Raw genomic sequence first — 27970 nt, forward strand, 5'->3', positions numbered from 1 at the left:
ACGTTAAATAAATTTTTTTTTAAAAATCTAATAAAACTCTCTGTTTCAATAATCAATCTGCCTATTATGCAGATTGTACATGTTAGAAAAAAAAATTTACCCTCAATCAATTAAATGATATCTAAAATTATTGTGTAAGTTTGAATAGGATTTTGAAAAAGAAAAAAAAAATGTGTGTCGTAAGGCGCACGCGCCTCGAACACATATATATATGTATACAAAACGATTATCCTCATTTGATGTCGATGAACCAGTTGCGACCGATTCCGGCTTCGAAGGACGCGGTCGCCGATCCGCGACGATCCTTCGTTCACTTTGGTTAGGAAATTGTTGCGCGATCACAATCACTGCCCACATTTTTGACGCCAGCAATGCCAAACGCTTTATCACCTCGCAAAAATAGAAAATTGACAAAAAAAAAAAAAAAATCGTATATATTTTTAATTAGATTAGAAAGTATAATAAATACCCAGGGTCCAACAGACCGAGATTGCACTATTCTGGCTATAAATCAATATTTTCCTCTTGATAAGAAAAATAAGATTTTAGTAGTTTATCCAAGGGGATTTTGAATTGGTTTGTAAACGTGTCATGGAAGTAAATTGCATTTGTGTGTCATTATTGTCGATCGTCATCATCTCCCACCCCCCCCCCTCCCCCAATGGGGTTTTTGCCCCCATCATCCCTCGACCCCAATTTCTCCAGGCCACGTGTCTCTGACGTCAGAGCCCACACTCCTTTTGCACCCCTTCGACCTATCCGCGGGGGTGGATGAGAGGCCAATGAACTCTCGACGACCTCTAACTCGGTCAACATCGACAGAGATCCGCCATCTTGCCACTGTTCATGATTCCCGGGTGTATTTTCGTTTTCCCCCCAGCTTCTTCCCCTTTCAGCTGGACAAATCCCAACTTTTCTTTATTTTTCAAATCAGTTGATATTTACAAAAATTAAAATATTTTTGGATAAAATAATAGATTTTTTTAATTCTTTATAAAAATATATCTAGAAATCAATATGGAAAAAAAGATAAGTTTAAAAAAAATGTAACATTTTATCTATATAGATAATAATAGATATACGTCTAGTTGTATATAATTTCCAGGTGGACGATGTCCGTGTGTGGGCGTTCAGTGGCCCTCCACCACCACATTCATAGATTTGCTTCCAGTTGTTTGCGTAACCCGATTACATATCACATATACCCTACATATTATATCGTTTACAACTGCATGAATTTGCGAATAACATGAAAGGTTCAACGGGGCGTGAACGTTTTACAAAATTAGAAACGTAATCGATTCAGTCGAAATGGAAATGGTCTGTTCCCCCACCCCCCCACCCCCCCTTTTTTTTTGCCTTTAATAGAAAGAGAGAGAGAGAGAGAGAGAGAACCCACGTAACTTAAGATGCCTGAAATGCAATACTACTGGTAAATAGACTATGTAACCCGTTGTTGATTGCACAATTCTTGCGTTGGGTGTACCAACTCATAGATTCGTAGACAGTGCACTATAGGATTGCATTTATAGCAGAAAACTTTCACAAAAAAACTCTTTCTAACGGTACTGTTATATATTTTCCTTCATTTTTCAAATTAATCCTAACCTAACCTAACAATTCCTAAACTAACGTAACCTAAGTATTTATAATTCAACTTAGCCTAATAATTTCTAACTTAAGCTAACCTAAGTATTCCTAACCTAACTTAACATAGGTTACGTCCTATTGTAGGTTGTAACTACTGTTGGTTCTAAGTACCATTGGTTATGTCCAAATGTAGGTTGTAACCACTATTGGTTACGTTCTACTGTAGGTTCTAAATTCTATTGGTTATGCCCTACTGTAGGTTGTAACCACTATTGGTTACGTCCTACTGTAGGTTGTAACCACTGTTGGTTACGTTCTACTGTAGGTTCTAAATACTATTGGTTATGCCCTACTGTAGGTTGTAACCACTATTGGTTACGTCCTACTGTACGTTCTAACTACTGTAGGTTCTAAATACTATTGGTTATGCCCTACTGTAGATCGTAACTACTATTGGTTACATCCTACTGTAGGTTGTAAATACTATTGGTTACGTCCTACGGTAGGTTGTAAATACTGTAGGTTCTAAATACTGTAGGTTCTAAATACTGTAGGTTCTAAATACTGTAGGTTCTAAATACTGTAGGTTCTAAATACTGTAGGTTCTAAATACTGTAGGTTCTAAATACTGTAGGTTCTAAATACTGTAGGTTCTAAATACTGTAGGTTCTAAATACTGTAGGTTCTAAATACTGTAGGTTCTAAATACTGTAGGTTCTAAATACTGTAGGTTTTAAATACTGTAGGTTGTAAATACTGTAGGTTCTAAATAATGTAGGTTCTAAATAATGTAGGTTCTAAATACTGTAGGTTCTAAATACTGTAGGTTCTAAATACTACATATTTGTTATGTCCTACTGTAGGTTGGAACTACTGTAGGTCCTAAATACTATTGGTTATGCCCTACTGTAGGATGTAACCACTATTGGTTATGCCCTACTGTAGGTTATAAATACTATTGGTTACGTACTACTGTAGGTTGTAAATACTGTAGGTTCTATATACTTAATATTGGTTATGTCTTACTGTAGGTTCTAAATACCATTGGTTACGTCCTATTGTAGGTTGGAACTACTGTAGGTTCTAAGTACAATTGGTTATGCCCTACTGTAGGTCGTAACTACTATTGGTTACGTCCTACTGTAGGTTATAAATACTTTTTGTTACGTCCTACGTAACTATTGTAACTATTGTAGGTTCGTAGCTAACCTAACCTAACGTAATTTAAACTAATCCAAGCTAACCTAACTTAACCTGAAAGAAAAAATTTGTTCAAGACAAAAAACAAAGAGTGATTTGGAAATATTTTTTCTCTAAAAATTTAACAGGAAGAATTAAGTGAGAGTTAATTAGTTTCATTTATAAAAAGTAATTCTCTAAATAAGTGGGCGACTAACTGGATTGCGGAAATCGACATGATTCTTTATATAAAAAAAAAGAGAGAGAGAGAGATTGTAGAGACCCCTTCGCGTAACATTACATAAATATTTGAGAGGCGTGCGTGAAATCGAATTATCCACTATATATATATATATATATATATATATATATATATACAACTCGGTATCTTTTAATCAACAGCCACGGGTTGATACTTAATAGAGTTGACATACTTTAAAACGGTCACTAGAAATCTTCCACTCAATTTCCGGATTAAATGTGTCTTATTAATTAAACACATTTATTCTAGCTCGATAAGAATAGTTTTTTGCTATTCTATTTTTATATTTCAAAAAGAAATACGATTATTAAATTTTCAAAATTTAATTCAAAATGGGCGCCATGTGGAAAAATTTTACCCACCTCGAATTTTTACACCCTTGTATCTTGGACCGAAATGCATGAAAAGTAAAAGAAGTATATCATTTCAAAAATGCCAAGAGGGAGGCATTGCAAATTTGCTCATTGATTTATAAAAAGAGTTTATTCAGAATTTTTTTTTTTTCAAATTTCGAAAAAAAGGAAAGGGGAAAAAAGTGCGTGAAAAATAATGGATTTTATATGTATACAGATTAGATGGGACGTACGCATGCGTCAATGTTTCTCAAGGCCTCGCGCACATTAGCTCTTGGAGTCGTTTGCTTCGCGCGCGCGGCGTTGTCCCACTTTTCTTCGCGTTCGGTCAATGACCCGCGGGGCCGTTGTCGTTGTTAACTCTCTCGCCTATGTATAGGTGAGAGTTTCCAAGGTGCACCAATACAATTTCCAATCCCATCTCACACACACTCGCGAATCTCGCCGATAAGATTGCGCGCGCTCATTTTAACAACAAAGTTCATTGAAAAACCGCGTCACGGCGCCACCGTCCTTTCACTATAATTTTGCAATGTCGATATTGCAGGAAATTCACATCTCCCGAGTTGGTATCAAAAAAATTTTAAATTACATGCTTTAACGAATAATTTTTATTTATTTTTTCAAATTGATAAATAGTTCTAATTTTTTTTTTTTCTGTTTCAGGTAAGTGGCTATTTTTCACAAGAATCAGAATTGGCGCTTCCAGAAGGGTAAATATATATATATATAGAAAATTTCGCAGAACATTGACTCTGCGCATTTGCGGTGGACCTATATCGATTACCTCGTTTGAGTTCATTGAACTCCTGCTGTAAATAATATCAAGTGACTTCACCCTTCGACCTCAAGAGCCTATATAATTCTTGATATCAAAAAAAAACTTGGTCTTAAAATAGGATCTACAAAGTTCAATTACCTTGATTATATTTAAAAAAAGGAAAAATACTTCCAAATTAGCTATTTTTTTAGGTTAGAGTAAAAAAAAACTATTTTTTATTTAAAATGAAAAAAGGGTTAAATTAGAATATACGAGCTACGTGATCATATAAACGTCGTGTATCCTCAGCTGCCCCGAAAAGCGTGGGCAATTTGACGCTTGCGCAAAGGGTTCAAATGTCACCAACCCCCCTCCATTCATGGTCCAAGCAACCCTCCCGTGAAAGCCGCCAACTCAGAACAGTATCTTGCATGTTGTTGATTAAAAACGGTCACGCGAATCAAAAAAAAAATAATGTCCAAAATTGCAAAGTGTTATCGTGCAAATTTTAAAAATTCCCAAAAAGACTATTGTAATAACGAAGTGTCAACACCATCCTCCAACGAATCTTTAATAATCAACAAAGGTTCGTTATTATCTCTATTAAATTCGTCTTTTTTTTTTTTTTTTTTTTTTTTTGCTCCAGTTTGAAAATTTTCATGATTCCCCATTTTTACATGACCTTGTACATTGGCCACAATGGCATCCCTAAATGTGACCATACAACTAAAATCTGACTCATCTTAACAATTTACGTCTATAATTCGTTCCCATCTTTTTCTCCGCAATGATCCTCTTCTCAATTGTGAACAAAACTAGAACCGTTTTTTCAGAAAAAAAAAATCTTATTTTAAGGAGCGTGACAATATTTTCGTCACTAAGTTAAATTGCAAACAATTTTTCCACCAAAAATCAAAGTCAAGTTCCGCATTTCAAACACAGCGGGAATGGGTTTTCTGGTCTATGGTCATAATTTACCCATGGACCCCATTGAGAAAAAAGGTCTTCCGGGTGGGTCTCTACCAGGAAGGAATGACAAAAAAAAAATAAAGGAACGACTCTATTATCGATAAATGCAATGTTTTCAAAAAAAAGAATATATTTGAAGATAAATAACTATGCGTTTGGTCCTTGAGAATTGACATGAGAAAAAGAACAACTACTGAATTCTTTAATGCTTTGCGAGAAAAACGAATTAAGATAATGGATGAAGAATTAGGATAAAATTTCAAGGTCGAGGTTAGACATTAAATGCTGCGCATTATGGATGTTAAGAATTACTTTTTTGGTATCCAGGGATTACGTAGAAAGAGCCCCTGTTTTTTTTCCCCCCTTTGAAGGATTTTTTTTTTTTTTTTTTGTTATATATACTCTGGATATCGATTCAACTCGACGAGCTCACGTGCTCGTTGGCATTGACATTGTACGCTCTTTACATTCGCCAGCGACATCTCTTGCTCGCGAACTTATATACTTGGATAAGAGTTTCATACTGATACCACTAGATGCCAGCAACAATCGATAGTCTATTGTTTTTTCCCTCCCCCACATAATATACAGAATTTTTCAAGCAAAATCTAATTTTCCTTTTTTTTGTCTTTTTCTTTGACTTTCTATTTTAACCCTTATTTACTACACTAGTGTCCAATGGACCCTTCTTTTATTTCTCAAAATATATCTATTAAAGAGTACAAAAGTACTCGAAAAAATTTCCGCAATTTTTTTTTTTGAAATTTTGCTGAAAACATCTGGCGAACAGATAATAAACAGAGGGGGGCGGGAAAAAGTGTCGAGGTTATAGTAACAAAATTTAAAAAAAGAAAGGTGGGGTAAAATAAAAAAAAATAAATAAATATCGCGTAATACGAAATAAAATTCGGTCACTGTGTGTGTGTATAATTTCTTACAATTATTTCACATACTCTCTCGTATTCGATGGCCCACATTTTTGTATATCGTTGCCACTGTTGCGTTTCGAATTCTCTTACGTAAAAAAAAACCTCGATTTTATCCAAGAACGAACACTTACATAAACTATTTAACTCGCGCGCATATACACCAAAAAAAAAATATTTTTTTTTTTTTTTGATTCCAATAATTTAAATAATTTAATACTTCAAATAAATATTTATAGTTGAATCAAAAAAATAATTTGTTGAATTAAATAATATTTACTTGAATCGAATAAATACTTACTTGAATACAGTAAATAGTTATTTGAATCAAATAAATAATTACTTGAATCAGATAAATATTTACTTGAATAAAATAAATAGTTACTTGAATCAAATATTGACTTGAATACAATTAATAGTTTCTTGAAACAAAAAAATACACGAGTAAATATGTACTTATTTACTTAAATGAAATAAATATTTACTTAAATTAAATAGTATTTACAACCTACAGTAGTTTCAACCAATAGTAGTTACAACCTATAGTAAGACGTAACCAATAGTGGTTACAACCTACAATAGGAAAACCAATTGTAGTTAGAACCTACAGTAGGACATAACCAATAGTATTTAGGACCTACTGTAGTTACAACCTACAATAGGACGTAACCAATAGTGGTTACAACCTACAGTAGGACGTAACCAATAGTATTTACAACCTACAGTAGGACGTAACCAATAGTGGTTACAACCTACAGTAGTTCCAACCTACAATAGGACGTAACCAATGATAGTTAGAACCTACAGTAGGACATAACCAATATGTAGTATTTAGAACCTACAGTATTTAGAACCTACAGTATTTAGAACCTACAGTATTTAGAACCTACAGTATTTAGAACCTACAGTATTTAGAACCTACAGTATTTAGAACCTACAGTATTTAGAACCTACAGTATTTAGAACCTACAGTATTTAGAACCTACAGTATTTAGAACCTACAGTATTTAGAACCTACAGTATTTATAACCTACAGTAGGACGTAACCAATAGTATTTATAACCTATAGTAGGATGTAACCAATAGTAGTTACGATCTACAGTAGGGCATAACCAATAGTATTTAGAACTGTTGAATTTCTTGTAGAATGAATGATATTTTGTATGGTTCAGGTATGTAGCATGGTTAGTAGCATAACTAACTATATAGATGCATAAGGTAAAAAGAGTATTGCCAAAATAACTTCAGGTCAAAATTGTCTATAATTGTAAATAGGTAGTACATTTATACCTCTTCAAGGACCGATTACGGTAAGGGTCCTTTACCGACCATAATGAGTTAGTACTCCGCTAACCAGCTTTGAGATAACTGCGTTTCTCAAAATATTTCTGTAACTTTTACTGTTTTAATATAAATAAAATCAATCATTATAAAGTTCACCTGCTAATTTATTTATTGAATAGATAATTTCAACAGGTTATGGGCCCAGTATCACGCTTATACTGCGCTAGTGGTCGATTTTTCGTGAATTAAAAGTAAAATTAGCAAAGCGTCTCCTAAGCGTCGGTGACGCCACGCTACGCGTCGCGTCGGTTTCAAAGTTCCAAGCGTTTTTTTTGTGTTAAAGTGTGTCTAGTGAAAACTTTATCAATATGGCTGATAAAGAGACAATCGATTTAACAAAATTAGACGGTACAAATTATCCTATGTGGAAATTTAGTGTGTGTTTTCTTTTAGAGGCAAAAGATTTGACAGGTCACGTTGATGGAACAGAAGAAGAACCCGATAAAGTTACACAACTCGCAGACTGGAAGAAGTGGAAGAAGAATAATTCTCAAACAGCCGTGATTTTATTAAGTTCTATAGAAAAGGCTCTACATCCGAACTTAATAAACTGTTCAAACCCAAAAGATATGTGGGATAAGCTGCAAAATTTATACGGAACTTCAAGTGAAGACGCCAAGCAAAGTGCGTGGGAACAATTTTATTCTTTTCGTATAAAAGAAGGAGAATTAATTTCGCAGCAAATTGAAGAATTGGAATCCATCTGTAAAAAGCTTGCAGATGCCAACGATAAGCCCTCTGATACGGCAGTGGAATCAAAGCTATTAAGCAGCTTACCACCCAAATTTTCTACGTTCCGAATGGCTTGGGAATGCACGCCGAAAGCTGAAAGGAAAAAGGATGCTCTCATTGCTCGATTAATTCGTGAAGACAAGCGGATGACTGAAACGGAAGAAAATATTTCATCTATAGCTCTTCAAATTCAAGCACTCGAGTTAAAAAGAAATATCCACAAACCTAAAGGAAAGAACAAGAAAAACGAGGGAACAAGTAAGAAAAATAAAATTGAAGCCCTTAAAAAAAGGACAAAATGTTCATACTGTTAAGAAAAAGGACACTGGTTCCGCGAATGTCCCGCAAGATTAGAAGCAGAAAAAGGCGGAAAGAAGCAATCCACAGGAGAACAAGAAGCATACATCAGTGATGTCGCTAATCAAGTAGTGACAAATAATAAAGAAGTTTATAGTGCAGTGGACAGTGATAACAATAATAATGTGCAGTGTATACAAAGTAAAAGTGAACTGTCAATACCGAAGACAGTACTTTACACAGGTGATGTACAAGTACTATATTCAAAAATTACAACGAAAGATGATGATGTGTGGATTGCTGATTCTGGTGCAAGTATGCATATGACTTTTAGGAAAGAGTTTTTTACTTGCTTTGAACCTTTAACTGAAAATCACGTTGTGAAAATTGCAAATGACAAAGTGTTAAGTGCAGTTGGCATAGGGACAGTGACAATTATTGAAAATGTAAATGGACAGTGCCTAAAGAGAGAAATGAAAAACGTGCTTTTAGTGCCTGAACTGAGAAGAAATTTGTTTTCCATCGGATCAGTGAACAATAAAGGTTTTTCATACCACAGTTATAAAGACAGATGTGAGATTCGTGACTCTAGTGGAAAAGTGACTTCAATTGGAAAGCGGTACGGGAATCTGTTTCAAATGCTGTTTACAGTGAAAATACCCATGGAATGCTGCGTAGCTACGGAAGAAATGAATATGTTAAAGCTTTGGCATGAGCGTATGGGACACATAAATATTCAAACTGTAGTAAAAACAGGTAAAGCTTTAACAAATTATGATTTTTCGGACAATAAAAATAACAAATTCTTTTGTGAAGGATGCGTAATGGGAAAACAGACTCGTAAACCACATTATTCAATCGAGAATGTAAACTGTTTTAAGGCAGGCGAGAAAATACACACAGACGTGTGTGGACCTGTAAATATTGAATCACCAAGAGGTTCAAAATTTTTTGTGGTTTTCAAGGATGAATATACAAGCTTTAGAAAAGTATATTTCCTCCGACACAAGTCCGAAGTATTTGGCAAATATAAAGAATTTGAAGCTTTTATTTTTAATCAAACTGGAAATAGGGTTAAAGTGTTGCATTCAGATAATGGAACTGAATACACGTGTGGCGCATTTTCCAAGCATGTGAAGGAAAATGGAATAGTGCATGAATTTTCTTCTCCCTATATTCATGAGCAGAATGGAAGGGCTGAACGGGAAATCAGAACTCTTGTGGAAAGTGCACGATCAATGCTGATCAGCGGTGGCATAGAAAAGAAACTCTGGACAGAAGCAGTCAACACAGCGTGTTATATATTAAACAGAGTGATCCAGCCAGGTCAAACTATGACACCTTTCGAGAAATGGTTTAACCGAAAACCAAAAATCGCACATTTAAAAGTGTTCGGATCGGATGCATATTTGAACATTCCAAAAGAAAAAAGAAGAAAATTTGATCCGAAATCGCAAAAAGTTATCTTTGTTGGATATGATGGTGAATCTTCGAACTACAGACTTTGGGACAAAACAACAAGGAAAATTTACATCAGCAGTGATGTTGATGTCCATGAAGGAAATCAAAAATGTAAAGAACTGAACAAAGAAAACGGAAGAGTTCAATCTGAAATAAAATTTGGTATTGAAAATAATGAAGCTGTTCCTGAAGTGGAAGCAGTAAATGAAGTTCCGGAAGAAGAAGCAAATGAAGTTCCTGAAGAAGAAGAAGAAGAAGAAATAATCGAGATTCCCGAAGATGAAATAAACAACGAAGAAGATGTTGAAGCTCAACATGATGCAAATCAGGAAACAAGGCTGAGGAATAGACGATTGCTGAAAGCTCCTGATTATTATGGTGTTCCAGTAGCCCATTTAGCTGATATAATTCCAATAAGTTTTGAAAATGCAATTTCATGCCCAGAATCATTTAAATGGAAGGAAGCTATTCAAGAAGAGATGAATGCTTTGAAAGAAAATAACACTTGGAGTTATGTTAAGCTTCCTCCAGGAAGAAAGAAAATTGGATGCAAATGGATTTTCTCTATTAAAACAAATACTCAAGGAATACACAAATATAAAGCAAGACTGGTAGCAAGGGGATTTTCACAGCAGGAGGGAGTAGATTATTTTGACACGTTTTCACCTGTTGTTCGGTACGAGTCCATTAGAATACTATTGAGTATTGCAGCAACAGAAGACTATGAAATATCAAAATTTGATGTGAAAACTGCCTTCCTGAATGGAGATCTAGAGGAAGATATCTACCTGGAACTGCCCCAAGGATATTTGACGGAAGAAAATAAAAATTTAGTGTGCAAGCTAAAACGAAGTTTGTACGGGTTAAAACAGTCTCCAAAATGCTGGAATCATAAGTTTGTGAAGTTTCTTGAAAGTTTCAATTTCAAAAGCATAAGCAGTGATAAGTGCGTGTTTATTGGTGTTGTGAAAAATTTTAAAGTGTATCTAGCCCTTTATGTCGATGATGGGTTATTGATATGTGAAAGCAAGGATGCAATAAATAGTGTGCTGTATTATCTCAAGAAGAGCTTTTATATAACAATAGACGAAGCAAATGAATTTGTAGGAATTGAAATTAAACGTATGAGAGAAAAACGTATACTAAAAATTTGTCAAACCGGGTATATAGATAAAATGTTAGAAAAATTTGGTATGCAGAGTGCAAATTCTTTGAGTGTTCCAGCCGAACCTGGACTAAATTTGTGTAAAAGCCAAGAGAATAAAAATGAATGTTTTCCATACCGTGAAGCAATAGGCTCACTTTTGTTTACAGCAAGAACTTGTCGACCAGATATAGAATTTTCTGTAAACTACGTTAGTCAATTTTTAAATTCATTTAATGAGACACATTGGCAAGCAGTTAAAAGAATTTTTAGATATTTAGCAGGTACTCGTAATTATGGTTTGATTTTCGGAAACAGTGGGAGTACACTTGATTTAATAGGTTTTACAGATGCCGACTATGCTGGCTGCGTAGAGACTCGAAAGTCTAGAAGCGGTTTTATTTTTATGTTAAACGGAGGTCCAATTTCTTGGTCAAGCAAGCGTCAAGATGTAGTTTCATTGTCAACTGCAGAGTCAGAGTATATAGCATTAGCAAATGGAACAAAAGAGGCAATTTGGTTACGACGTATGTTAAATGAGTTAGGTATAAAATGTGAAGCAGTTCCTATATATGTCGACAATCAAGCTGCAATAAAATTAGCTAAGAACTCTGAGTTCCATCAACGTTCAAAACACATAGATGTGCGGTTTCATTTTATTAGAGAATCAATTAACAGAAAACAAATCGAAGTCAATTATGTAATGTCAAAAGATCAATTAGCTGATATTTTTACAAAGCCTTTGGCTAAGCAGCAGTTTTCTTATCTCAGAGAAATGTTGAGTGTATCAGACCATTCAAAATAAGTGGGAGTGTTGAATTTCTTGTAGAATGAATGATATTTTGTATGGTTCAGGTATGTAGCATGGTTAGTAGCATAACTAACTATATAGATGCATAAGGTAAAAAGAGTATTGCCAAAATAACTTCAGGTCAAAATTGTCTATAATTGTAAATAGGTAGTACATTTATACCTCTTCAAGGACCGATTACGGTAAGGGTCCTTTACCGACCATAATGAGTTAGTACTCCGCTAACCAGCTTTGAGATAACTGCGTTTCTCAAAATATTTCTGTAACTTTTACTGTTTTAATATAAATAAAATCAATCATTATAAAGTTCACCTGCTAATTTATTTATTGAATAGATAATTTCAACAAGAACCTACAGTAGTCGCAACCTACAGTAATTAGAACGTACAGTAGGACGTAACCAATAGTGGTTACAACCTACAGTAGGGCATAACCAATGGTATTTAGAACCTACAGTAGGACGTAACCAATAGTGATTACAACCTACAATAGGACAACCAATGGTAGTTAGAACCTACAGTAGGAAATAACCAATAGTATTTAGAACCTACAGTAGTTGCAACCTACAATATGATGTAACCAATTGTTGTTAAAACTTACAGTAGTTACAACCTACAGTAGGACGTAACCTACAGTATTTAGGTATTCAATAGTAATAGTTCTATTAATATTTATTAATAAGTTACTTAAATTAATGAAAGATTTACTTAGATTAAATAAATACATATTTACTTGAATAAAATAAATAGCTACTTGAATCAAATAAATATATTTACTTGCATTAAATAAATTGTATTTAAATTAAAATAATTTTTTCTAACATTGTAGGTTTTTAATAAAAAAAAAAAAAAAAAAATTTTTTTTGAGGTCTATTAATTTCGAATTGTTTAGAGGAGAGACAGATTTATTTAAATACCAGGTGTACACCTGATCCGCATATAGAAGTTTAATATACATGTCGACCATGAGTTGGTAAAAAATCTTTTATAATAATAGATATGTATATATACACACATAAGTCTTTTATGCATCACATACACACTGAGTTACCAGGTTTAAAAGCTGTCGCAATATATGCTCACAAAGACTCTCTCAGGGACGCGTCTCTCTCGAGCTTAGTGTTCTATGACTTGAAACCAGTCGCTTAGAGGTCTACGTCCGCTATCGGGGTCTCGGGGACCATTTAGCTGTGTATTTGTGCACTCACTATTACATTTGCAGTCAATTGCAAATTTCCACTGTAAATAAGTTCAATTCTCTCTCTCTCTCTCTATCTATCTTTCTTTCTTCTTTTATTTTTTTTTTTATTTCAGAGATTCTTTATTTGACACACTTCTGTTCTTTTTTTCGCAAAAAAGTTTTTTTTTTGTTACTTTTTTTTGTAGAAAATTTGTTTATGAAAAAAAGTTACAAAAAAGCTTTTTTGTACCAAAATATGTTACAAAAACTTTTTTTATAAAAATTTTTTTTAAATTTACTAAAAAAAGAGAATTTTTTTTATCGATTTTTATTAGAAGAGTCGTTGAATAAAGAAAATATAAAAAAAAAGGAAGAAATTTGTTGAGAGTCTGCTTGTATAGAGGTGAGAGTACTTTCACCTTTCTCCTGCGACTCAGTGATGTCTTTCTCTCCTGCTCTCTTGTATATTAGCCTCTCTTTCTTTCTTTCTCCTGAGCAGCTTTTACTCTCGATTGCTGGAGAAAGCAACTCTGACCTCGCACTTCTTCACGACACTTCTTTCGAATTACGAGGAGCATCCACGCCCTTCAAGATGGGAACTCACTTTTTATGGTTACGTCATTTTTTTTTCTCGACTCAAACTCACGTAACGAGTATATATATATATATATAATGTAATCACGAGAGAGAAAAAGAGTCTAGTCATTAATTTAAAAAAAAAAACAAACCCAAAAGAAAGTCGACTATTTCTTTAGGAATTTAAAAGTATTATAGCATCAAAATAAATACAATAATTGCAGGAAAAAAAATCTTTATCTGTAACAGCTATATGTTTCTCTAGAATAGGAAAAACTATCGTTGTTTCAGTGAAACATATCGCTGTTCTAGTAAAACTTATTATTGTTCCAGACGAGGTTCTAGGTAAAGATTTTTTTACTTATAAAGTGATAATTATTTTATATATGAAAAAAATTTTTGTAATTCAATAACTTTCATAAAAGACAAAAATTCGATAAAAAAGAGAAAAAAAAAAAATTGCATACGTGGAAAGCGAAATTTCGACATGAGGTTTTCAAGTCGCGGGGTCTACATGTCCAAATGGTTGAGAAATAATTGTAAGCAATGTTCGGTCGTCCTGAATGTCGGACACTAACCCCACACAGCCGAATCAAGGCCGCGTTTGGCTCTTACTTTCACGCTTTAGATGGTACAGTCGTAATATCACTTTTTTTTGGCAATTTTTAAATAATACAATTAAAAAAAAAGTATTTAAAAAAAAACGATCGTGCAAAAAAAAATTTCCACGATTTTTTAAAAATTATTAATAAATTTTTTTTTAAATGAAATATATTTATTTTTTTTTTAAAGAAAATATATTGTATGAGGAAAACAGAGGTCAACGAAATCGCGCTGCATAGTGTGTAGAGGCCTTTAGATATGTGCTCGAGTATCACTATACATATATATAAAAGTTAACCATCGCCGATATAGACTCAGAGCCATGTCGTGCCTACGACCCGGTGGCCTTGCTTTCCGCGCTGGTCCGAGACGCCTTGTGAAACCGGCTGCTGGATTATTTACAATTTTTTTCCTCCCCCCCCACCCCTTCTTATCTTTTATATAGGATTCCATTAAAATAGACAAAAATTTTGTGAAACTATTATTCATATTTAAATTATAATAAAATCGGTTGGGAAAACAAAAAATTACTCATAATCAAAATGTTTATTTGAATCAAAGAAGTATTTCTTTGAATCAAAGAACTATTTCTTTGAGTCAAAAAAACATTTCCAGGAATCAAAGAACCATTTCTTTGAGTCAAAAAAACATTTCTAGAAATCAAAGAACCATTTCTTTGAGTCAAAAATACATTTCTAGGAATCAAAGAACCATTTCTTTGAGTCAAAAAAACATTTCTAGGAATGAAAGAAACATTTCTTTGAATCAAAGTAAAAATTTATTTGATTTTAAAAAGAATTTGTTATTAATAATTTAAAGAAATAATTTTTTCAATGAAAATTTAATTTAGAATAAAAAAAATTTCTTTAAATTAAAGAAAACATTTCCATGTAGAAATTTCCCTATCAGGGCCGTAGTAGGGAATGAAACCGATCTGGGCCCTGGAAAAATTTCTCCACTGGTTTCTTTGACCCTACATATATAACAAAGAATTTAAGAAATATTTTCCTCAGCGTATATTAAAACTTTCAAAAATTTCCTCTTAAATAAAAACTAATTTAAAAATTTTTTAAAAATATATTCAATTTTTATTTAAAAATTTTTTTTTCAAATTAATTAATCTAGAGAAATTATTAAAGAAAAATCAAAATTGAATAATGTTGGTATATGTAAAACAGTATAAATATAAACGCTTTAACTATCATTTGAAAGTAATTTTGACATCGATAATTCTCATTAGACCTATATTATTTAAAACAACTATTTATCTTTCTTTATCTTGGGTATTCATAAACCCGAACAATTTTAAAGATATTACTTGGCTTTTAATATTATTGATTTTTAAAACGAACTGGATTTATATATATATATATATATATATATATAGATAGAGAGAGAGAGAGAGTCATGATTATAATAGGGGGTCGAGATGACGAAAGCGTCCCGGCCTTAATTCGTTGCTCTGAAACTTGCGCAATATCCGACGCTAGTGTCCTTAATAAAATTTGAGTTCAGAGCTGGTTGGTCATTGCCCCCGACCTATTTGCGCCAGCTCACTCTCGCATCATTATTTTTCGTCTCTCTTTTCACCTTCCCCCACCTCCCCTCTCTTTCTTTATTTTTCCTTCGCGCTTCTCTTCCTTATTATATTAAAAAAAAACACCCGCATTGATTATATCAATTAGTGTTTATTAATTTCTTTAAAAATAAACCTCTTGAGTCATCGTACTCGATTTCAGATTTGATAAAAAAAAAAAACACATTTTTTCCCCAACATAATTCCAAAATTAGAGACGAAATTATTTCAAAAATTTCAATTATATAATAGAAAAAAATTATATTTTTTTGCAATTTTTAAATAATATGAAAATTAATAGTTTAGTTTACAGTGCAACTCGATGGAGAAAGCCAATATCACAAAAATAGAATGCAAGAATTATTTTAAATTATAAAAGCGTATTTCTATATTTAAATAAATTCTTGTTCATTTTAATTTTAAATCAATTTTGCAAATTTTACTTATACATTATTTGGAAGTATATAAATATATATATATACCTATATATATATATATATATATATATATATATATATGTATATAAAATATATATTATAAAATTTATTATATAATTTGGATGGAATTTCTTTTTCGCAAATTTGATTTAGAAAGGGAATATAAAATCAGGTTTTTCGTATATTAAATTCTTGAGAGGGTGATCAAATATATACGTGTGCAAAAAAAAAAGGAAAAAAAAAAAAAAATTCTCACTGATGAGAGAGCCAGCAAAGTACGTTGACACGATGGAATATTCGCAAAACATGCGAGAGAGAGAGAGAACCCATAGGTCGCTCACCGAGCGCTCTTGACTAACACTTTTGCAAAAAATTTTATATATATATATACTTGTAGGTGTATGTGTCTGTGTCTTTAAAGGCGTTCATGGATGTACGCATCTGGCATATATAGCTCGGTTCAGTATCCTTTACACGAGTGCAAGTTGAATGTCCCAGGATCTCAGGATAACGGAATCCTATATACCCTCGGCATAGAAACAGACACGTGCCAGGATTCTCAAGACAATTTTTATCCTTTCAAATCACATAGAATATTTAATTCAACCAATCAATTTTCACTATTTCTCACGTGTCCTTTTTCAAAAAAAGAAAGAAGTCGAAAAAAATCGATTTTCGAGCTAAAATTATATTTTTCTCCAATTGTTTTTTTTTTTATAATTTTTTATTGTAAATTACAATAATTTAAATATTATTATTATAAAGTTAAATTTTACTATAACGTAACTTCCTGTGAATATAAAGGAAAAATTAAGAGGAAAAAAAAAGAAAGAAAAGAAACCCCCCCTATAATCATAAAATCATTCGTCAACAGAAAACACTTTCGGTTATTCCGGAAGGGGACCACTAATTCGGCCCTCTTTCCCCCTCCCCCTGCTACTCTCACTTTGAGTTTCTGTTTACAATTCATTTGATTTGTGTTAGAGACCATATATACACACACTTGACTCAATCCAAGTTCCTTTTTAAAATTTTTTTTTTTACGATTCCTTTAAAATTCCACATTTTTTTTTTTTTATTTCCATATTTACTGATTTAATAATTAAGAAATTTTAATTAGAGAAAATAAATTTTATTTTACACCCCCTCTAGAAATTTTACCCCGTGTAATTAATAATAATAATAATAATAATAATAATTTTACGCCTTACTTCGTGTAGAAATTTTTGCCAGCGACCCAAATCGGGGTTCGGATCAGGCTACCCTATTAGGAAATGAAACGCCGTGCCTGATGTGGCCCTGATTAGGAAATCCACATTTAGCCCTGAACAGCGTTTCATTCCCTACTAGGGCCCTGGTAGGGCAATTTCTACACGGGATCTGCGCAGAATTTTTGAAACGGAAAAAAAATTTTATCTGGAACAGCAAAAGATTTTACTAGAATAGTTAAAATTTTTTTCTATTCTATAGTGAAACCTTTCGCTGTTCCAGGTAAATATTTTCTTATCTTTTGGAATTTTTTGTATTTCGTTTTAAAATTAAATTTAAAAAAAAAATCGATTTAATTAAAGAAATGAAAAATCAAAAAAAAGTGTATAATTATAACAATCGCGCGCGCGAGATAGAGAGAGAGGAAAAATAAAAGAGAGAACTTTCGCAGAGCGAAGCATGATGAGGACCTTGGCATTTCGTCACTGGTCAAGCAAGTTGAATAACCGATATTACGTCACTGGTACACGCTTACGAGGTATCGTGCCGATGAAATAAAGAAGTGAGAAAGAAAACGAGAGAAAGAGACTAATGCGATGAGTTCAAGATGGAAGAAAAGAGTTGATGGAATGGAAGGAGGAAGGGGCAAGACTATGGAGGTCGATCACCTACGAACAGGAGTCAGTGACACTTGGAAGCGAAGCCTTTTTTTTCTCTCCTCTCCTCTCCTCTCTCTCTCTTTCAATGGTTACTTCGCCAAATTCACTATTGACGATAATGTCTGCCCTCCACGTGGCCGGACGATGGACTCACCGTGACTCGTGACTTTGAATGTCAATTTGCGAATCCTCACACATGAATTTGCACATTCCAGTTCGATTAATTTTCTTTCTTTTTTTTTTATTTTGCACAAAAAAAAAAAAATAAATTTACTATTTATAATCACAACGCTGTCACCAAATCTCTTTGAAATATTACATCATTCATTTCTTTTTCAAATTATAATATGAAAAATATTTCGCTTTTGTTAAAAAATGTGGCATTTTTTTTTTTTTTGAATTGAAAAAAACCTTGACCACGGACCCAATAGACAACTATATAATATATGACAATTGCCATATATGTATATATATATATGTATAATGATTAGAAAAGAGACGAGACTGATATTTTTTTTTTTTTCCAAAGTGCCACTGACCGAACAAGGCCAAATGATGCTCGTGCGTCTCTTTTATATATTTATAATTATATTCGCGTAAAAGAATCTTGTCTTGCTCCAAAAAAACATTTCCATTCGTAAACATATTATTCAAATTTTGAACTTGATTTTTAAAATATTCACATAATATAATAGTAAAAGTAATATATTATCCTTTTATATTTATACTACTTTTCAAATAAGTTTCTTTGATTTGGAAAAATTTAATTTTATTATTAAAAAATAATTATATTTGCTTTTATTATTAATTAATATAAATTATTTTTTTTTTATTACAATTATCTCCCTTCGGCAAAAAATAATAAAAATATATGTTACGAAAAATACAGACACACACACTGCGAGAAAGAATGCGGTCGCAATAACCGAACATTCGGTTTCAAAATCGATTGACTGCTCCACTAACATTGATTTTCTCGATCGTGTATACTTGAAAGAAAATTTCCTCCATAACCTTAATATTAATTGCCACCTATTTAAAGAGACCTACAGTAGGGCGTAAATACCAGTTACAACCTACAGTAGAAAGTAACCAATACTAATTACAACTAATAATAGTTATAATTAATAGTAGTTACAACCTACAGTAGAACGTAAACAATAGGAGTTAGAACCTACAGTATAGTTATAACCCACTATAATTACAACCTACTGTAGTTACAACTAATAGTAGTTATAACCTACAGTAGCTACAACCTAAAGTGGTAACAACCAATAGTAGCTAGAACCTACAGTAGGACGTAACTAATAGTGTTTAGAACCTACAGTAGTACGTAACGAATAGTATTTAGAACCTACAATAATTACAACCTACAGTAATTACAACCTACAGTAGGACGTAACCAATAGTATTTAGAACCTACAGTAGTACGTAACGAATAGTATTTAGAACCTACAATAATTACAACCTACAGTAATTACAACCTACAGTAGGACGTAACCAATAGTATTTAGAACCTACAGTAGTACGTAACGAATAGTATTTAGAACCTACAATAATTACAACCTACTGTAGTTACAACCAATAGTAGTTATAACCTACAGTAGCTACAACCTAAAGTGGTAACAACCAATAGTAGCTAGAACCTACAGTAGGACGTAACCAATAGTATTTAGACCCTACAGTAGTACGTAACTAATAGTATTTAGAACCTACAATAATTACAACCTTCAGTAATTACAACCTACAGTAGGACGTAACCAATAGTATTTAGAACCTACAGTAATACGTAACTAATAGTATTAAGAACCTACAATAATTACAACCTACTGTAGTTACAACCAATAGTAGTTATAACCTACAGTAGCTACAACCTAAAGTGGTAACAACCAATAGTAGCTAGAACCTACAGTAGGACGTAACCAATAGTATTTAGACCCTACAGTAGTACGTAACTAATAGTATTTAGAACCTACAATAATTACAACCTACAGTAATTACAACCTACAGTAGGACGTAACCAATAGTATTTAGAACCTACAGTAGTACGTAACTAATAGTATTTAGAACCTACAATAATTACAACCTATAGTAATTACAACCTACAGTAGTTAGAACCTACAGTAGGACGTAACCAATAGTATTTAGAACCTACTATAGGTATAACCAATAGTAGTTATAACCTACAGTAATTAAAACCTAAAATAGATACAACCAATAGTAGTTAGAACCTACAACAGTGACAGTATAATTAAGAAATGAATGCAATTTAATACATATTAATTTCAGTTAAATAATAGTGACACGGTGAAAGTGATGTATTTTTCATTTTTTTTAGAAAAAAAACTATAATTATTATTGAATTGAATTTATTTATTGTAAATCTAACTTTATATTTATGCGTTGTGAATTTTACACGCGACCAAAAGGGTCTTTACGGGTCGATGGACAGAATGAGAGAGAGAGATCTTCGGGGGCATCTTCGTGAACTGCAAAGAGACGAACTCTTCCGCATACTCCGTTGCACTTATCGCCGAGAATCTGCGCTTAATGTAGACACGAAAATAGCTTTGCTAGTAAGCAGAAAATCAAAAGAGAGGGGGGGGTCATCAGCCTAGTCACTTAAGTGAAAATCTCTCTCTTAACCAATCCCTTTCCAAGTGACCAAATACGTCATTATGTATATCATCATCATTATTATATCTATATACATTAATCTCTCAAATTTCACTAATTTTTCCCCAAATATTTTCTAATTTTTTACACCTTATTTAAAAAAATTTAATTTTTTTTTGAAAAATTATTTCAATAATTCGTTATTAAAAAAAAAGAAACGATTACCATTGTGTATAATCCTTTGTGGAGATAATAATATTAATATTATTATTATTATAGGATATTTTGGAGAAGGGGGAGGTAATGAGAGGTCAGTTGTAATGCGGGAATAAATTTTGCCCGGGATACATATTCAGCATATATCTAAAAATAGGTCGTCGTTATACACCGCTTGACTTCATCGTTCATTGTCGCGAATTTGGTTCGTCTAACTGTATTTTCGCGGCTCTTAAGTCGACGCTCTTATACTGGCGAGCCTCAACCCCCCTTTCACCCCCTCGATGGATGCATTTGTCTATCGATGCAATCGGTGTGCGCGCATAGACATAGTTCAACGCTCACTTGCTTCCTGAGGCGGGGCAATTATTGCGCTCACTTCGCCTCAGCAAACAAATTTATTTTCAATTCCATTACTTCATTCCGCTTATATAATTATACAAAATATATAATTTAAGTCTATTAATTAATTAATTAATTAATTAATTCTAAGCCGGTAAATTTATTATTTTTCCACTTTTTTAAAATGTTTTAAAAAAATTTTTTTTTTCTTTAGAATTTTTAGAGAACGGTTCAAAAGTAGGTTGTAACTACAGTAGGTTCTAGCATTAGTTACATTCTACTGTAGGTTGTAATTTCTATTGAATGTAATTACTGTAGGCTGTAAGTGGTATTGCCTACGTTCTACTGTAGGTTCTAACTACTGTAGGTTTTAAATACTATAGGTTACGTCCTACTGTAGGTTGTAACTACTGTAGCTTTTAACTACAATTGGTTACGTCCTACTGTAGGTTGTAACTACTGTAGGTTCTCAATACAATTGGTTACGTCCTACTGTAGATTGTGACTACTGTAGGTTCTAACTACCATTGGTTACGTCCTACTGTAGGTTTCTAACTACTATGGGTTACGTCCTATACTGTAAGTTGTAACCACTATTGGTTATGTCCTTCTGTAGGTTGTAACTACTATTGGTTACGTCCTACTGTACGTTCTAACTACTGTAGGTTGTAACTACTGTAGGCTCTAAATACTATTGGTTATGCCCTACTGTAGGTTGTAACCACTATTGGTTACGTCCTACTGTAGGTTCTAAGTACTATTGGTTATGCCCTACTGTAGGTTCTAGCTACTATTGGTTGTTACGACTTTAGGTTGTAGCTACTGTAGGTTATAACTACTATTGGTTGTAACTACAGTAGGTTGTAATTATTGTAGGTTCTAAATACTATTAGTTATGTACTACTGTAGGCTCTAAATACTATTGGTTATGCCCTACTGTAGGTTATAAATACTATTGGTTGCGTCCTATTGTAGGTTGGAACTACTGTAGGTCCTAAGTACTATTGGTTATGTCCTACTGTAGGTTGTAACCACTATTGGTTACGTCCTACTGTAGGTTGTATCTACTATAGGTTCTAAATACTATTGGTTATGTCCTACTGTAGGTCGTAACTACTATTGGTTACATCCTATTGTAGGTTAGAACTATTGTAGGTTCTAAGTACAATTGGTTATGTCCTACTGTAGATTCTAACCACTATTGGTTACATTCTACTGTAAGTCATAACTACTATTGGTTGAAACTATTGTAGGTTGTAACTATTATTGGTTACGTCCTACTGTAGGTTGTAACTATTGTAGGTTCTAATTGGTTACGTCCTCCTATTATAGGTTCTAAAGACTATTGGTCACGTCCTACTGTAGGTTGTATAATTAGTATCAGTTACCTCGTTCTTTAGGTTGTATATAGTATTAATTACTTCCTACTGTAGTTTCTAAATACTATATTGATTGTAACTACAGTTGCTTGTATAATTATTCTACACAATAACAATAAGTTCCATATAAATAATGAATGATAAAAAATACAATGAATGATGAAAAGGAAATGTTTAATATATTCTCAGAGCGGAAGTGAAGGAATGGTTTATAAAAAGGAAAAAAAAAAAAAAAAATCCCAACCCGGAAACTCTGCCCATGGAATAGGTATGGGGACACGTATATATGTCCTATGGTGAATATCGTCGGTCCCTTTACGTTGACGTTACTTATATTGCACTGGTGTATGGCATTAGCATTGATAACGGGGTTAGGAAGTTCAATGAACTGCAGGAGTACCACGGTAAGCGAAGAATAACCGAGGAAACAGAATAGAGAGAGAAAGAGAGAGAGAGAGAGACAGAAAAAGGGGGGGGGAGGTAAAGAGAACCGAGCTTTGCACTCAAATCGTCCGTTAGTTTTTGCGAACATTGTCGTCGTCGTCCTTTGGAAAAATTCTAGAATTATAATCTAGAAAAATCAACATTCATTCCCACATTCGCGGCTTTTTTTTTTTAATTACCACATTGTTTTTTTTTACGTGATGTAAATATTTTGTATAATTAGGGTTTTTTTATGTAAATACTTTGGATAATTAATTATTTGCGAGTAAAGTATATATATATATATGAAGGAAGTAGGAATTATATATTAAGAGATATTTTGCGCTAAGTGGAAGTCTATCTTAAGATATGGAACTACTACTACTACCACTGAAAATTGGGAGTCGTTTCTTCATTGGCCCGCGGCGTGCACCGCTGACCGAATAACCAAATTCGTGCTTGCCTACTTTCCTTCTTATGTAACTCTCTTACGAGCATGGAAAGTGCGCGGGAAACGCGATAAATGCACATATAATTATATATGTGTTCATAAAACCGATAAGCTTTCAATATATTCTTTACTGACCCATTTTATACAAAATTTCCTTATCACAATTTTTCTATCAAAATTGTGACGCAATATAGTAGGTAATTTTTATCTTTTTCTTATATTATTTTTTTCAATACGTTTCCTTTTTGGGAAAATTGATTTTATTTCTAAATAAAAAATATATATGACACGCTCTGAAGAAAGGAAAGAAGCAAACGATTTATAGGTTATGTTTACCTTGATTAAAAGTTTCTGTTTAATAATTAAGAAAAGGTTTTTATTGAATCCCGTGTAGAAATTGTCCTACCAGGGCCCTAGTAGGGAATGAAACGCTAATCAGGGCCAAATCAGGGCGACCAGAAAATGTGCATTTCCTAATTAGGGCCACATCAGCCACGGCGTTTCATTTCCTAATAGGGCAAAATTTCTGGACGAGATATTTTGAATATCAATAATTTGTATTGAAAATTTTAAAACATAACCTATAATTTTTGCTTCTAGGATCCCTTTCTTCAGTGTGCGTCACATATATTGAACAATTTCCCTCCAAATTAACATTGTTCTTTATTTTATCGGTAGAATAAATTTCAATTGTTCCCTGTCTTATCGAAAATGTACGGAAATAAAAATTTTGGAAATTAAAAATCATTTATTAAAAGTATCGAAACGAAAATGTTATTTATATAAAATAATATAATTAAAATTGTTTTTTTATTCTAATTTTGACGGTAAATTACAGAGAGAGAGAGAGAGAGAGAGAGAGAGAGAGAGTTGCAAGAATAGTGAAAATTTCGCTGAATTACATAAGTTGAATGTTCATCTCGTTCGTCATATAACTCTCTCGTTTAGTGACATTTCCTTTCGTCACCACACATCCCCCCCCCCTCCCTCCTTGTCCAAGAGATATATAGGAGGTTTTATCTTCCGTGGATGTGGAGCAGTATGGTTCGAGGTGAATGACCAGCGTCCAGTTGCGTTCACCGGCCATCCACCACCTCCCACCCACATATCTCTCTCTCTCGCTCCCCACCCCAAAAAAACAAATGCACAAACTATAAGCGCACTCGATCCCTGGATTGGACCTGATTACTCTCGGTACTTATGAATTTGGAGCGTCAGATCTGGAACAACTCGCGCAGTTGACTCACACATGTGTGTCGTAAGAGTCTGCGATTTAGTGATAATAATCAACCCAAATAAAGAACTTTAATTTTTTTTTTTTATGAAAAAAAAAATTCTCATGCAAACAAAAAGTATTTTTGTATATAATGTATGTATTTGAATCATATTTCTTGGAAAATTGATAAAAAAGAATAAATTGTTTCCTAAAATTGAGTCATTGACTGTCGCTAACGGGAAGTAACGCATGTTTTCTTTTCAGGGCGACAATTTTATTTAATTTGAAACGTGTGATTAAATATAAATTAATGTGAACTGTTGACGGTGTATATATATATATACCCCTCTTCACATCTTATATCGTTTTTGTCTCGTGTGCATTTGTATTGTTGATTGAATGTGTCGGGTATAATGGTCTCGAGGGTCGTGCCGATGACCGATCAAAGAGAAGTTCGCGCCGTGAATACGCGATATATACGTAACCGTCCAAGGCACACGGCCACTGACCGAAGAGACCGAACCCGAGCATTGTCCTCTGTCTCTCTCTCTCTCTCTCTCTTTCTTTCTCTCTCTCTCTCTCAAGTTTAACTTACGATGGGAATTTGCATTCAATTGCAAACTACTCGCACACTGTGAGCATTTCACGCGATTCTCATTCTAGAATATTCTTGCGGATTCGAAAAGAAAAATGAAAATCGGGAATTTTAAACTTTTTCCAAAAAATCACAATCAATTTTCTATACGAGACTTTAAATTTTTTGTTTAAAAAATATTTTAGTTTTGTATAAAAATTCTTTCCGTGGGGAAATTTTGCCATCACAGAAAATTAAAAGGCATTAAAATAAGCTGCAACTCTTATTTTAATCCAATTTTGCTTATTTTAATCCATTTTTGTATTAAAATAAGCAAAATTGGATTAAAATAATAAGCGTTGCAGCTTATTTTAATGCCTTTTAATTTTCTGTGATGACATTAGTTACTGTGGCATTAGTTACTATGGCATTAGTTACTATGGTAACAGTTAGTTACTATGGTATTAGTTACTATGGTAACAGTTAGTTACTATGGCATTAGTTACTGCGGCATTAGTTACTATGGCATTAGTTACTATGGCATTAGTTACTATGGCATTAGTTACTATGGCATTAGTTACTATGGTAACAGTTAGTTACTATGGCATTAGTTACTATGGTAACAGTTAGTTACTATGGCATTAGTTACTGCGGCATTAGTTACTATGGCATTAGTTACTATGGCATTAGTTACTATGGCATTAGTTACTATGGCATTAGTTACTATGGCATTAGTTACTATGGCATTAGTTACTATGGCATTAGTTACTATGGCATTAGTTACTATGGCATTAGTTACTATGGCATTAGTTACTATGGCATTAGTTACTATGGCATTAGTTACTATGGCATTAGTTACTATGGCATTAGTTACTATGGCATTAGTTACTATGGCATTAGTTACTATGGCATTAGTTACTATGGCATTAGTTACTATGGCATTAGTTACTATGGCATTAGTTACTATGGCATTAGTTACTATGGCATTAGTTACTATGGCATTAGTTACTATGGCATTAGTTACTATGGCATTAGTTACTATGGCATTAGTTACTATGGCATTAGTTACTATGGCATTAGTTACTGCGGCATTAGTTACTATGGTAACAGCTAGTTACTATGGCATTATTTATTATCACAGAAAATTAAAAGGCATTAAAATAAGCTGCAACGCTTCTTATTTTAATCCAATTTTGCTTATTTTAATCCATTTTTGTATTAAAATAAGCAAAATTGGATTAAAATAAGAAGCGTTGCAGCTTATTTTAATGCCTTTTAATTTTCTGTGATGGCTCGGATCGGGACCTGATTGGATTTTAATGCAAACCCGTGCCTGATGTGGTCCTGATTAGGAAATCCACATTTTCTCGTGGTCCTAATCTGGCCCTGATTGGGGCCACATTATGATTCCCTACTAGGGCCTTGGTAGGGAAATTTCTACTATTGTTTTATAAAATTTCTTTTTGTATGAAAATTCTTTTCTGTAGAAAAATTATCCGTGCAGAAATTTTTTGCCAGGGTTCAAATCGGGGCCTGATCAGGCTGCCCTATTAGGGAATGAAACGCCGCGCCTGATGTGGCCTTATTTAGGAAATTCACATTTTCGGGTAGCCCTGATCAGGAGAAGCGTTTGTTTCCCTACAAGGGCCCCGATAGGGCAATTTCTACACGGATATTTTTTGTATAAAAAATTCTTTTCTGTACAAAAATTCATTTTGTATAAAATTTCTTTTTCTGTACAAAAATTCTTTTTGTATAAAATTTCTTTTTTGTACAAAAATTCTTTTTTTTTATTAAAATTTCTTGTTTTATAAAAAATATTTTATTTTGAAATATATTAAAAAGGTAAATATTATCTTTATAGAGAATTTCTTAAGAGTGACCAAAATTTCTCTTTCATAAGATGAAAACCTTTCATCTCTTTTATGTAATTCAAATGATGCAATAATGATGAATCTCGTGTTGCTTTTTTTTTTTTTTAAAATACGATTTCTTTACTGATCCCTCGTCTTATTATTTCGAAAGTTAAGGTAAAATTTCGATGATTGTTTACAGTACTCGTGAGGAGAAGTGATAAATTTACTGTAGTTTTTTCTTTATTATTATTTTTTTTTTAAATAGTCATTTGCCAATAAGGAACGAGGAAGAGAATTGCTTTCACGTCTCTCGGAGACCGTTTTTCCCATCGAAGGGAGGTCGTCGTTTCTTTAGTGGGTAGTTCGTCGATCTTTGCAACGACCGAGAGTGACTTAACGATTAGATGCAAATTGCTCTAGCGGTACGAGGAGTGTACCTACCTTTATGTACTCGTGCCCCGTAAATGACCGGGCGGTCCGTTGAACTTCATTTATACAATATAAATATATATACTAAAAAAACAACTATTTCTCAAATTTGTTTATCGATTTGAAAAATTTCCAAAAAAATTAATACTAAAAATAATATTTATTTCAAATGTTGGAATTCAATTCGATTTTTTATAATCAAGTGGCAGGAAATAGCAAAGGTTATATAATAGACTGAATTTTAATTTAACCAGACAATTCAAGGACCTGGCACAGCAAAAAAGGCTGGTTAATTATAAAAAAGGAAACAGAAAAAAAGAAACCGGGTTCACGGTCGTTGAATAAAATGTGTCGTCGAACTTTTGCCAATTCGCGATTCTTCTCAACCTTCTTCTTCTCTG

The 27970-nt window shown here is 33.0% G+C and overlaps 1 protein-coding gene across 3 annotated transcripts in view; it reads left to right on the forward strand.

Moving 5' to 3' along the window:
* LOC127276664 (nuclear hormone receptor E75) overlaps nucleotides 1–27970 on the forward strand; it is a 164769-nt gene that overhangs the window by 100967 nt on the left and 35832 nt on the right. Inside the window, exon 1 of one of the 3 annotated variants that reach the window (XM_051297264.1) lies at nucleotides 4573–4730. The exons of the other annotated variants lie outside the window; for them this stretch is intronic. Coding sequence (XP_051153221.1) covers nucleotides 4619–4730 — 112 coding nt within the window. The 5' untranslated portion in view covers nucleotides 4573–4618. Of the gene's footprint in view, nucleotides 1–4572; nucleotides 4731–27970 lie in introns of those variants that run through there. 3 annotated transcript variants of the gene reach the window in all.

This window comes from Leptopilina boulardi, unplaced genomic scaffold (assembly GCF_019393585.1).
Source record: "Leptopilina boulardi isolate dan_hultmark-lab unplaced genomic scaffold, ZJU_Lbou_2.1 LbouV2_150, whole genome shotgun sequence".
NCBI classification, from domain to species: Eukaryota; Metazoa; Arthropoda; class Insecta; order Hymenoptera; family Figitidae; genus Leptopilina; species Leptopilina boulardi.